This window comes from Rhopalosiphum padi, chromosome 1 (genome assembly GCF_020882245.1).
Source record: "Rhopalosiphum padi isolate XX-2018 chromosome 1, ASM2088224v1, whole genome shotgun sequence".
NCBI lineage: Eukaryota > Metazoa > Arthropoda > Insecta > Hemiptera > Aphididae > Rhopalosiphum > Rhopalosiphum padi.
The window spans coordinates 84497516-84512239 of record NC_083597.1 but is presented as its reverse complement, the minus strand read 5'-3'; the positions used below and the strand labels follow the sequence as shown (position 1 = coordinate 84512239).

At 24.3% G+C, this 14724-nt stretch overlaps 1 protein-coding gene across 1 annotated transcript; it reads left to right on the top strand.

Moving 5' to 3' along the window:
- The first annotated feature begins 8104 nt into the window (after positions 1-8104).
- LOC132932438 (asparagine synthetase [glutamine-hydrolyzing]) lies at positions 8105-14724 on the top strand. Its single transcript, XM_060998816.1, has 10 exons — positions 8105-8401; positions 8473-8598; positions 9257-9494; positions 10984-11157; positions 11231-11409; positions 11468-11645; positions 11768-11975; positions 12113-12286; positions 13899-14042; positions 14423-14724. The coding sequence occupies exons 1-10, from the start codon at positions 8276-8278 to the stop codon at positions 14544-14546; spliced, it is 1671 nt and encodes a 556-aa protein (XP_060854799.1). The 5' UTR covers positions 8105-8275; the 3' UTR covers positions 14547-14724.

The window sequence follows — 14724 nt, the reverse complement described above, 5'->3', positions numbered from 1 at the left end:
TTATTGTTCGTTGTTTACCTTTATAATTGGGCATTAATGTATTATGATCTATATTCTCTGATAAATTAAGTAATTGTAACGCATGACGTAAACTAAGTAAATTTTGAACAAATCACTTTATGAATGCTTGTAAATTAGTTGAAATTACAATACATCATTAGCCATTATGCATTAATTTCAAACTAATTACCAAGTATTTACTTTTTTTGTTGAACAGAATTTTATTATTATTTTTAATTTCAATAATACTATTCCTATCATCTATAAAAAAGATTCCCGACCAGAGTGCTGCGAAATTATTTAAAATAATATATTATTAGTCTATAGGCCATAGGGCATAGGGTGCCTCTGGATTTTTAAAAAACGACTAAGGGTGCCGTGAGTCAAAAAAGGTTGGGAACCTCTGGTTTAGAATATACAAATATTATGACGCAAACATAACATTTGCCAAATCGGCGAGTAAATAAACAAATTAAATTATTACGTTACTAACATTAACATTTGTCATCCTAAGAAGCAGAAAGTTATTTTTGATTATGTGGTTGGTGAAAAAAATATTTTCTAAAATTATATATAGTCTGGTGTAGACATATTTGTATAAGTCGGCATATAATATAGTTTGCTAAGTACATACAAATACGTATTTGGAGCCTTGATGGTAAAAAAGTATTTTAATTTTAATTTGATACTAAGAGTAATAAACATATAAACAATATTACTAGATGATAAATGATAAAAACGGGCGAGACTATTTTCGCCCAAATATTTTAAAACTAATTTACCTTTTCGCCCAAGAATATTATAGCAGTTTTTGACTGGCTTTTATTATTTTCCAAAAATATATTATGTATTTGTACATTTGTAAGTATTTGTCATTTATTAGTTTATTACAATCTAATGTTAAGAATAAAAAAGAGTATATAGATACGAGTTAAAAATATTATAAAATGTAAATCGTCAAATTATAGTTATTAAATTTATAATTTTTAATAATTAAATGCTATTGATTTAATAAAATCATACTATCTAATCATTCCTGTTTTATATTGTATTTTTTACTCGTCGTATTTTATAAAAATGTGAGGTCAAAAAGTGCTATAATATTCTTGGGAGAAAGCAAAAAGTCATTTTTGGGCCAACAGGGTTAGGTTAGCCCAAAATAACTAATATACTATATTATTATCTATATTATTATTTGCATTATAAATAAAAGTCCAGTTATAACTTATAATTATTAATTAGTAACTACACCTTGTTTAGTTGTTTGAGTAATGAGCACTACATTGTTATGGATGTGTTAAATGCAAAATTATTATTGACATTTTATTATATTATTTATTTATATTGTTCTTAGTAATTTATTTTTGAATATGTTAAATTATTTTTTTCAAAACAAATTATATACATTATAATATTATAATAACTAATATTATTATGCATTAAAATAATGTTTCATGTAATATCATTAGTTTTTATTTATTATTAATGTATAAATCGATTTATACTGCAGAGTACAGAATAATGTATGGTGTAAATAAGTTAATGGTTAGCTTAAAAATAATCTAAATATTTTTTAAATGTCATAGTTTATAGACAATAAAAAATAGCATCTGAAATCGTTATTTTTTGTTAAAACATCTTATATTCAGTTGGTATTGAACTTAAAAAATATCTATAAAACAATAAATTGTGCTCATGTATTTTTAATATTTTTAAATTGTTATAAGAAAAACTTAAGTAGGGTCTAGTATTCAATTTCCCAGCTTTTTTTTATTAACAACGAATCATTATTGTATGTCTTAGTCATTATCATTATCATTACATGTGTTTGAATATTCAATTCGTCAAAATTAAAAGTTTAATCGTTCATAAAAATGTGACTTAACGTTAATAATGGTTTTTTAAAGTCTTGATGAGGAATCATGCAGTTATTCCAATAAAAATCGTTGTAAAAAAAAAAATGTTTACTGATCTGCTCAGAATAAATATATATAAATAATAAATTAGTAAAGTATTATATAATATGATTTATAAATTAAATTACTATAAATATAAATATATAATAATACTAATAAAACTAATATTATAATAGGTACTCTTAAAATCCAATAGGGCGCTGTCCTACTGTTTGGACTATAGGTATCAGGTAGATGTATTAATCTAATGAACGTTAAAATATATTAAAAAATTAATTGCAGTAGACTAGTAGACATAGATAGTTCAACTAAACGTCACAATTAATAATAGTTATAAATTACTTATAATAATATTGACTAATTAATCATTTTCGCAATTGAAACATGCTAATGTTAATATAATAAGGACACGGATAAAAATATAACATTATAACCTCGATATTTTCGTATATAATATTAGTAACATTTTGAATAATAATAAACGTCAATGTTTCGTTGTGTTTAAGTTAAAGAAAATGATACACGGTACACACGATAGTACGATAATATATCAAAATCATTTATTTTATAAATATCAAATAGGTACCTACGTCATACGTCAGACAAATTATCATAACAATAGTGTACTAGTGTATAATAGTTACCTCTTACCTACGTATAGCTGTAATATTTAAAAATATTTTGGAAAACATTTAATAATTTCTGACGTTCAAAATAATCTATAGTCATAAGGTTAACAAAATAACTTTAATCTTAAAATTGTCCTAGACAAATTATGTATTATAGATACTTACACAATTTTATTATGCATGAATAATATTTGTTATGCATTTTCAATACGTCAGAACTCACTACTCGATATAATCAAAATATATTATGTTATTTTTATATTGAATTCGAATAATAATTATTATTGATAGTAGGTAAAAAATGTTTATAGGTTATTAGGCTCATTATTCATTAATCAAAAACCCATCCCGTTTGAATAGATCAAAACATATTATTGTGATGGTGTTATGAAGAGCAAAATGATTATATTAGTTGATAATTAGTACTTATAGGTTAGGTTAGGTTAGAATAGATTAGCATATAGACTTTTATTTGGTATCTATCCGATTAATAATATTTATCAACAAGCTATTTATTATACCTATTGTAGTAATGAATATTTTTCTATCGAAAATGCCGTTTTAGATTCTGCGCCGGAAAGAAGAGTGCATTGATTTTACAAAATTTAAAAATTCCCAGTAGTTTTAAAATAATAGGAAAAACGAGAATTTTTATGTAAAACTAGTTTTTGACAAAATTAATTTTCTTATTTTGTTGTAATTATTTATAAACTAATAACCTTAGATACTTAGGTTAGGTTAGTTAATAAATTTTAATAAAAATATTTTTCAGTTACGTATAGATTTGTGATATTTAAGTTGCTCACGAAAAATTAAATACTCGTGGATTTATCTCTTCTTAAACTTCGTTACATGTAAACTGCACATATTTGTAGTACTGCATGTTATTTTGATCGTTTTAACCAAGTATAAAAATACTGATATATAATTATAAATTATATCATTCATTAAAACTATTTTATTTATTATAACTAATAGCAACAATATAATTATTAATAAAAAAAATGATAGTTTTTACTTTTTCGTAAGTAAGTAAGTTATCGTAACTATATTTAATAACAATGGGTCGAAAAGTAAAAAGTAAAAATAAAATGTAGCCTAATTTTATGCAAACTGGTCTAAAATTGTGGATTTCTACTTAATATGAATGGCCTTATAGTTGCCGATGATATATCTAAAGATCAATATTAATAACTTTAAGATAAAATATAATTTAACTATAATATTTTTTGTAACCAATGGCTAACATAAATATTTTAACAAGAAAAATATTCGATTTCCGTTTTCTTAAACAAAAAACTTCTGTGTGAGCTCGTTTTTAAAATGTGATATTTTTTTATATCCCTTCTTATTGTACATCTAGACTCTAGATTCTAGAGCACTAGCGGAACTACACTATTTAAATTTCGATTTTCTAAGTCTAGCAGATTGGTCTGAGCGTTGATGAGTCGTATTTCAGTATTTGGATTTTAGATAAATAGATATTTTATTGTTACTGAATAAGTACACTAAAGTATGTATATTTTACATACTAATTAATATTAATATAAATTATTTGTAATTTAACAAAATGTATAATTTTTATAAATAAAAAGAAATTACAGTAAAATGATGGTATACCATTTAATTTTCGAACAAAATATTCAAAAGTAGTATATAATTATATGACATACCCGAAAAGAAAAAAATCAACAATAAATATGTTCCTACAGTACATTTTACATTAATTTGGGTGATATATTGATGACTTGTATTTTCGATATTACTATGGGTACATACTTTTTTCACAACATACCTATACTAATTTATTAATATACTGATAACACCAATAGGAGTCTCATACATGGGCATTCTCAATAAATTTTGAATTAAAAACAAGTTTTATGAAACTCAAGATATTTTAACCTTAATGTATATTATTGATTTTAAAAACATAGTGTCCTAATCTACGGGCATTACACAATTTAACGTACTTAATATATGATATAACATACATTCACACTTTACACTATTACATACATGCAGATATGTGTGTTATTTCAAATGTTTAGATATCAATAAAAAATATAAGAAATCACTTATAGTCGGTCCTGGTGTACGTTTTGGTTTTGAGATCAGATCTCACATAGTGAATGATTAAAATCTAAGTGACGTTTAATCTTAAATTTTAGGTACCTATACGGCAATGATCTATCGGCTCGTAACGCTACCAAATGTCTGAAATTCTTTGAATTTCTTATTTTTTATGTTTATTTTGTCAAAATTCCCAAAAAACCAAATATATTTCCTAATAAGAATATATACATACTATATTAATATTCATTTTAAATATATGAAATAATATTTTTATATTTTATAATCTAGAAATACATATTAATTTATTCAAATTTGGTTCAGCGTAATAAGTAATAACATATCTTTTTGACCATTATACTATTAGGTTATAATATTTATTCATTTTACTGTCAATTAATATAACTGGTTTTTAAATAAATTATTTATTTATTTATTTTTTTAATATTTTTATTTGAAATAATTGATCTATACATAAGAAGATACAAAAAAGCTTATATGCTATGGATGGGAGTTGACATGACAGGGTTGATTAAACAAACATCCATTAGTAACACTTTATTGATTTATCATTGATTTAATTATAAATTTTTTTCTGTTTTTAAATTAATGTAATAAAATTAGTTTGCAAAATATTATACAGTTTTAAGTATTTTTCATAAATAATATAGTTAAAAATTATTATAATACTAAAAATAATCATGGAAACTGTGAATTATAATATTTCATAGTATTATAAAAATTATGTTGATTATTGATTATTAATGAATTATATACTTATAAATATTACATAAAATTGAAGAATTATTCTGCTCCAACTATGTTTTCTTAAAAATTGAGGTTTATATTTAAAAATCAAATTAAAAACGTTGTCCTTTATACTATTTATAGATAAACCAAAAAACAGAGCAACTGTAAATACTATACTATGTTTTTACAAGTCTGAAAGTGTCCACTGCGTATATATTAGAGCTCAGTCAAGAATTTCTGTAGTCTCGAGTGAAGTAAAAATATATTGCTTTTACAATGGTGTAGGTATACAATTATAGGAATGTGGATATTAGATGAATGTTTGGATTCCTTTTTATTGATGACTCATTTTTGTTTGTAGTTTGTATACACTGTGACAAATGACAATATACATTACTATGAACGCTGTTTCATAGTTAGTATATGGTGTAGGGGAGGGACTTGTTTTTCCATATGTTAAGTAAATATGCTCTACCCTAAATTCATTGGGGTAATTCATGTTTACTATATTATAGTATATACTTACTGTGCCTCATCGTGACCATAGAATGTTCGACCGCTTGAGCTCATTACATTTTTGCTATAGTCGATAAATTAACGTGGTTTGCTTTTTCTATCTGGTAAGTATAAAATTATAGAAAACAATGTAGTTTCAAAATATAATTTTCGTATATAAACATTTTTATAAATTACACAAATATATAATGATATATATCAATTATAAATTGTACGACGTACTAATATAAGTAATATAACAATCACTCAATCATCTGTATATATTTAAGTAAAACGAACTTTTGTCATTTAAAATTGTATTCTATATATTATTACAGTAAACACTATTATGTTTATTATTTGGGTAACTTATTGAAAAATAATCATATTAGGTACAGCTACTAGTTAGGTTTTTAGTATTTAATTAAAATTACTATGTATTAAGCAAATTTAATTACAAAAATTAGTATAATCAAAACAAAATGTTATAAAAATAATTTAATAATAATAAATCATGAATAATTATCTTATTAATTATTTTAAATATTTGTTTCATACATAACTATTTGGTATTTTAGTGCTAACAAAGTTAAATCAAAAATCAAATATATGTTTTTATATTAGTACTTATGGTAGTTTTAAGAACAGTAACATAGCCAGAACTTACAAACTAATAGTGGTATGGAAGAGCGCACCCGGTGCTGTATAGGTCTCTACTAAATTAATATTATCATACCGAATAAAAGTATAGAATACAGTAAATAAATCAATATGAAGGACATAAAACCCACCCCTAAATCTAAAGTATAATATATAAATATTATTATAGTAAATTTTTCGAAATCATTATCCATTTCACCAAATGTATTCTTAATATCTTCATACTACATGTCCGTAAGTTGGCAGCCGACAATAGCTCATTGATTAAAAAAATGTGCCAATATTTTGCAATTAAATTGCAAATAGTTATAACAAAACCAATTCTCCTAAATGTTGCCACCACTCCAAAGTTCATGCAGTCCCTCATTAATGGTCTCAAAATGTTGCGCAATAATATTTGACATAAAATAAAAAATAAAATTTTCAAAATTTTAAACCATATGCTGCATTTTTTTTTATTAATTTACAAAATATTTTTTTTTTGAATCGATCGGAAAATGTCGAAATACTAATTTCACGAACATCCACACTACATTTATAGTGGCAATAAAAATTTTCAATTTCTAAAGAAAGTACAGTTTATAAATTAACTTTATCTAGCTAACATTTTCAATCACTTAAAAAACTTTTCAAACTCATTCCGTCACTCAAATAGTATTATTGTATAAGCCTCGAGCATGGTTTCTCGAAACTAAGATATACTTTGAAGTATATAAATTTTAATTGCACTAAATGAAGCCTAAAAATATTTTTATATTTTAAAATACATTTATTATAAAATCAATCAATACCTATTATTTATAAAAACACCATCCAAATTAAAATAACATCGACCGTATTTTCTAATCAATTATTTTATTTTAATAGTAAGTATGTATACTAAATAGGTATCTACATATTATTATAAATATGTATATATTAAGGGTTACCTAATTCATTATTATTAGTACCTACACATTGAATTATTTTATATCTACAATAATAATGATCGTTTATGGTATATCCAATTAATTCAAGTTTGAAATTAAAAAAAAACTAATGTATTGTTGAATATTGTATACATTTAATAGTAAGCATTACAGTACCTGTCACCTTAGTTGTTTGTATTATTTACTAAATGTCAACATCAAGAAATAATTTACACGTACTACGCAGTAGTCAAGATAAACTATCTATTTTGCATATTAAGTATTATTTGGGAGAGCAACAAATTTGTTTTTTTATACACAAAGTATTAAAAATGAATAGGCATTATATTATATTAAATTATATTTATTAAAAATAATATATTATATTCTATTAAATTATGTTTATTATAACTAAAATTAATTAAATGCTTGTTATTTATAGTAAATTTTATAAAAAAAAAAACAACTATGATAATAGGAATAAAAAAAAGTGTTATTTAAATATTAATAACATAATATATTATCTGTACCTATATAATTACCATATTATTTACATAATAATATATTGATGAATTTATATGTTAATAAATAAAAAAAATGTTTGATAACTAAATTGTTGTAAAATAAAAGTGCCAATTAAAAAAAGAGTGAGCGTTTTATTCAGAGAAGTGTTCAATGTCAATGCCACATGATTTTGTACACATCTATCGCTGACTGAGCGCGAGTAGACTAAATATAAGACAATCCGGCAGTCACTCAGTTTCTGTTGGCAGAGAACATTCGTAAGAGTAAAAACAAATAAAAATAAAATTTTTTCGGTGTAATATTTATTAAGGGTGTAATTATGTGTGGAATTTGGGCACTTTTTGGTATCGATGTGCATTCAATTTCTAAATATGACAAGACGTTTTCAAAGATTCAACATAGAGGCCCAGACGCATGGAGATTGGAATATGATTTAAAAGTGAAAGTAATAATAGAAAAAAAATTTTAATTTTATAATAATATTTTATTGAAAATTAACGAAATGTATTTGTTCAGAATGTCTGTCTTGGATTTCATCGTCTGGCAATTATTGATAGCCTTTACGGAATGCAACCAATGAAATTGCACAAATTTCCATTTGTATCAATGATTTGCAATGGAGAAATTTTCAATTGGAAACAAGTAAATAATTTAATAATTTAGAAGACATAGAAAAATAATATAATTAAGCATTCAAAATTTAAATTTAAATTATTTTATTAACATATATTAATATATTTAATTTTTAATTTAAAAAATTTATACTACAAGCATTGATTTTATTATTTATAATTTTTAGTGAGTTAAAGTGGTCAATACGTTTTTTTAATTACATATTATTTAAATTAAAAATAAGTTTTAGTGGATTGAAAAATATTAAAATTATCGTTAAAATATGTATATTAGGTATACCTAATATACATTTATTTGGCTGTTTAACCATATGTCTATTATCGTTTATCATCGTTTTAATTTTATTTTAACCACAAAAAAGTTCAAGCTAATATTAAGTTAAATTATTTATCTAAATAAATAATAAAGCTGTTTAAGTTTATAAAGGTAAATAATTAAAAAAATCTTTAAGGTAGAAAAAATAAATAGCTAGACAATAACAATATTAGAAGAAAAACTTGTGACAAATTTTCGATATTTTAAAAATGTATGTCTAATAAATAACTTAATATAATAATTAATGTTGTTTCTAATGTTTGTTTTAATATTTAAATTTCCATTTTGTTTTTGGTTTTATCATATAAATAATTAATTCAATTTATATTTATTTTGTACAATTATTCAATAGCTTGGAGAAAAACACGGTTTCAATTATGAAACGCAATGTGATGTAGAGAGTGTACTACAACTATATGGAAGTTTTGGTATTGAAGAAACATTGAAACAATTAGATGCCGAATATGCGTTTTGTTTGATTGATTCGCTAAAAAAAAAAGTATTCGTTGCAAGAGATCCATATGGAGTGAGGCCATTATTTTATCTATCATCCAGCAATGGTATTTTGGGAATATCTTCTGAAGCAAAAGGTAATCGTCATTGATTTAATATATAATATGTTAAAATGTCCTGTGCTTTTTTTTATTTAACTATACTACATAATATAAGAATCATTTTATTCATTATGTTGTATTGCAGTATGTATAAAGAAAGATTGCCAATTAATATTTTTCAAAGAACGATTTTTTTGAACGATTAATTCATAAATTAAAAAAAAATATCACGTACTCAGAATTAATTTAATCAAATTTTAAAATTTTATTTAAGTTATTCTATACATTTAAACACTCATAAATATAAATGTACAATATAAATAAATATGAAAAACAACAAATATGTATGTAAATTTAATGATATAAATTACTGATTATTATAATGTTTAATACTAATTCTTTATAGTCGTTAAAGAGACTCGAGAATAAAATTATTGAACTAGTATTCAAATGTAATTTATACTTATTTTAAATTTTAAAAATATAGTTGTAGGTACAATTAGTAATATCGGTTATTAATTATGATTTTCAATCTAATGATATCAAGATCATTATTTCATCACTTTTTGATGTGGAACAAAAACTAATATAATTCCGTTGTAAAGTAATACAGCTACCTATATTAAGTTATAATGTTAACTTTATCAATCGCTCTTTTAATGAGACACATAGTTATTAAAAATCATTCTTGAAAATTAATTATTTTGAAGTGAAATCGCTATATGTATAATACTACTTATAAGTCTAACCTATAACACTTTAAGGTCAATAAATCATATTATCTAACCCATTTTTCTATTAATTTATATTTTATTCTATCTTTTAAAATTGTAATTAATAATTAACCAATTATAATAGTTTACTATGGTTAAATATTAATAATTAATAAACTATAATTTTACTTAAATTAAATTTAGAAATGTTATATCAATAAACTTTTTAAATATAAACAAACTAATAAAAAAACTAAATATTTATAATAAATAAAAATAGAAAATGTTTTACAAAACAAAATAAATTAAATTCAAAAAATAATTTTTAAATGATATTTTTTTAAATTACTTTTCACTTTTCTTTTATTTATATGGTACAATTTGTACATTATACAATAGTAAAAATTATTATATAATACTTACGCATATATCGCTTGTTATTAGTTTATTATATAAGAAACAAGGTGATATGTTATTAATTGATATATAGTGTTTATCATTAAAATATTGGAATGTCTAAATCTCTGATCTTTGCTAATCATTGAATGTTAGTTAAAAAAGTTTCACAAAATACATTTGATGACTTATATTGTAAATATTCTTAAAATTAGTAATTACAAATTTACAACTCTACTCACGTTTTTCGACATTTGATCATTTTTCATAAGATTTATTTATTTATTTTAATTTTTAAAGTATTATTTACACGATCGGTTAATTAATTGATTTGTTAATAAAATTCGATTACTTTTTAAGTATAATTTCAGAATTTAATATGATAACACAATAAAAAATTTGATATTTATTCGCAGGTTTGACATGTTTGATTGATGAACTTGGACTGACAGAATGGGAAATGAAGCCTTTCCCCCCAGGTCATATGGCTGAGTATAACATTTTGCCTGGCGGAAAACTGGAGTTAGTTTCATTGAATCGTTTTTTTAAAATCGAGGAACCTATTTTGCCACCAGTACCGTTGGAAGAAGGTACGTTTAACAAATATTTTTTTACTTTTTGTAGACTATTTTGATACAATATTAATATAAAATTATATTATAGGCTTGGCTAAAGAAAATATCCATGCTAATATTCGTAATTTATTAACACAAGCTGTTGAAAAGAGAATGATGTCGAATCGTCGTATTGGTTGTTTATTGTCTGGAGGGTTAGATTCTAGTTTAATAGCTGCTATATTGGTTAAGCTGTCAAAAGAAAAAGGTCTCCCGTACCCAATTCAGGTAAATAAAAAATTGTTATCATAACAAAAGAACCTACTTAATATTTTGTTGCAAATAGACATTTTCGGTTGGGATGGCGGACAGTCCGGATATATTGGCGGCAAGACAAGTGGCTAAACACATAGGTTCGGAACACCACGAGGTGCTCTTTACCGCCGAAGATGTGCTGAGCGTACTCGATAAAGTGATACACACATTGGAAACTGCAGACATCACGACAATTAGAGCATCGTGTGGTAATAATAAAAAATCATCAACTATTGTATCAAAATACCTCACACGCCGCACCTACTTATAGCTAACCCGATAAAACCTAATATACATAACATCGTAATATGCTTAAAATTAATTTTTACAGGAATGTACCTGGTGTCACAATACATAAGCCAAAATACGGATACAGTGGTCCTGTGCAGTGGTGAAGGTGCTGATGAGGTGGCACAAGGTTACATTTACTTCAGGGACGCACCCACACCAGACCACGCGCACAACGAGAGTCTTAGGTTGCTGGGTGATATATTCATGTACGATGGTTTGCGCGCCGACAGAACAACGGCCGCACACGGGTTTGTATATCTTCTATACAGATACCTAATATTCCTTATTATAAGCACTTACCTTTATAACGTTAAATATTTATTAAAAAAAAAAATAATAACCATTAAATACGTAATTGACTCCATCTGCCAATTGAAATTTTCAGACTTGAGTTGAGGGTGCCTTTCCTAGACTTGCGTTTTACTCAGTATTTCTTGAGCCTCCCCAAGACGATGAGACAACCACAAAATCAAATCGAAAAACACCTCCTCCGCTCGGCGTTTGACGGAACAGGTCTTTTGCCAAACGAAGTATTGTGGAGGCACAAAGAAGCGTTCAGGTATAATATAAGTATTATTACTTAACTATAAGTCTATAAATTATAATAATAGTAAGTTATTACTTATTACCTACCTTTTATGTAGAATGTAAGTATACGTTTTTTTCAAGTAAAATAAATGCGTATCTCGTTATGTATCTATTAAACAGACTTACAATTAGTGGTAAATATAAATAAGAAATAAAAATTATGAATGTAAGGTAGCACTGATATCAGTTTCGAATAGTATTACATAAAAATAAAATCTAAGATAGGAGTAACAGTAAACAGTACATTTTTCACTAAAATATCGAAAAATTATTATATGTAATTATTTCCAAATATCTATAACTTTTATAGTGTATACATATATCCTACAGACTAACAGACTATACTATCGTCTACTCTGGATTTTGAAAACGAAATGAAGGAGTACCATCAGTCCATCACTATCATGTAAACCGGAATTGTAGGCATCAGTGACGTATCTAAAGCTCGACTTAGGGAAGGGGGTGATTAAATTGTTTAAATAAGATTCTCAATAATATTTGAAACGAAGGGCTTTCCTCAAAATTAATCGCCTTGATTTATTTTTAGTAATATCATGTACCTATTAGTTCTGTATTTTAATTAATGATGTTGAAAATTGTATTAAGAGTATATATCGATACAGTTATAAACATATAAAAACCAAAATCTAATAACTAAGAGGGAGTGGTTATCTATCCGTCACTTCTTTGAATTCACCACTTATATCATACCTACATATATTATAATATATGTATAAATATCATAAATATATTATTTTATATCGGTGATTCAATTATATAGGTGGTGTTCGTGTTACAGTCTATAAGTCACGTCTAGTTACGAGCGTCAAGTCATTGAGTTTTTTTAAACAGTATTACAGTGTTCATTTAAAATTCATATAGATTACGGTACATTTGTTACCTATAAGGTATCTTGATATAGATATATCATAACATTAGTATGATACTATAGTTATTATGTAATCACTAATCAGTATCCGTCGACTGTCAATGTGACAATGTTTAAACAATGTGTGAAAATATGATAGATTTTAGAAAATATTTTATATCAAAAAATTAATAATCTTTTAATTAGAGTTCAAAAGTGGTAATTTTTTGTCTTTGTCAGATTCACGTAGGTATATCATAGGAATTAAGACATGTTTGATGTTTCCATTCTAATCTTTTAATTAATCTAGTAATGTGATATAATTCTGAAAATAGACGTGAAATAGATCTACGAGTACCTATATAAAGATTGAATTTTCCACATTTTTATTTATAATTTTTTCATGATTTAGACTTTAGAGGGTAAAATTAATCGACATAATATTTCCTAAGCGTATATACAATATTAATAGGGGATCTCTGGATGGTATTTAATGATATAAATTATATTTAACTTTGATACCCTGAATATTGATCTAATTTAAAAAAATATACACTCATTATTCAGTATCTTATAATATAAACGATTTTTAATTCTATAAAAAGTCACTTTCTATTTTTTCTTTTTAAATCATTCAATATTACTATAATTGTATGCGAAAAAGTTTTTTTTTATTCCTTTTAAAATAATTAATAAGCTTGTAATATGATTACAGCGATGGAGTTACAACTGTCAAAAAATCATTGTTTAATATTATCCAAGAATGGATCGAGCCAAAATACTCGGACGAAGATTTAAAATTAGCAGCAACAAAATATCAACATTGCCCTCCGAATTCAAAAGAATCGCTGTACTATAGGTAAGTACATACGAGTAGATTAAAGGTACTCAATTTATATACTCCGTTTACACAGTATATAATATTACACTATTTAAAATATAAATAAAATACTCTTATTGTGTATTTAATGTACATTTTAATATTTTACATAATGATAGTAATTTCTTCAATGTGCAACGCTTATTTTCTTTTACCAAGCCAAATTATATACGTTTGACATTGACACATTATTATGAAAATTAAATTTTTTTAAATTACCCGTGTTAAAATTTAATTATTTTTTTAGGACTACTACATTTAATATATGATAAAAACAATTTAACTAAGATAAGGAGTAAATGCGTATTACAATGATGTATTTGTATACAAGCTAAACTTTTTAAATGTCTGATTTTTAGGGACATGTTCGAAAAACATTACGAAGGATTATCTTCTAAATTCATGCCTTACTTTTGGATGCCCATGTGGACTAAAGTTAAAGATCCATCTGCAAGATTTATTCAACATTATGCAGCTAAATAATGTGCATTTTTAAAATTTAATCTTAAGTTTTATTACATTATATTGTATTATTTTAAACTTTAATATTCAAAACTTAAATGTTTTTGTTTCGTATTTATATTAAATATATAAGTATTTTTTATTTGTAAAATATTTTTATGTTGCAACTTAAAACTATTAAACGGTGTTAAATGTTTAA

Coding starts and splice junctions, on each gene's coding strand:
- LOC132932438 (XM_060998816.1), top strand. CDS start 8,276: ATGTGTGGAATTTGGGCACTTTTTGGTATCGATGTGCATTCAATTTCT. Junction 8,402..8,472: donor AATATGATTTAAAAGTGAAA/GTAATAATAGAA, acceptor GTATTTGTTCAG/AATGTCTGTCTTGGATTTCA. Junction 11,976..12,112: donor AGAACAACGGCCGCACACGG/GTTTGTATATCT, acceptor TGAAATTTTCAG/ACTTGAGTTGAGGGTGCCTT.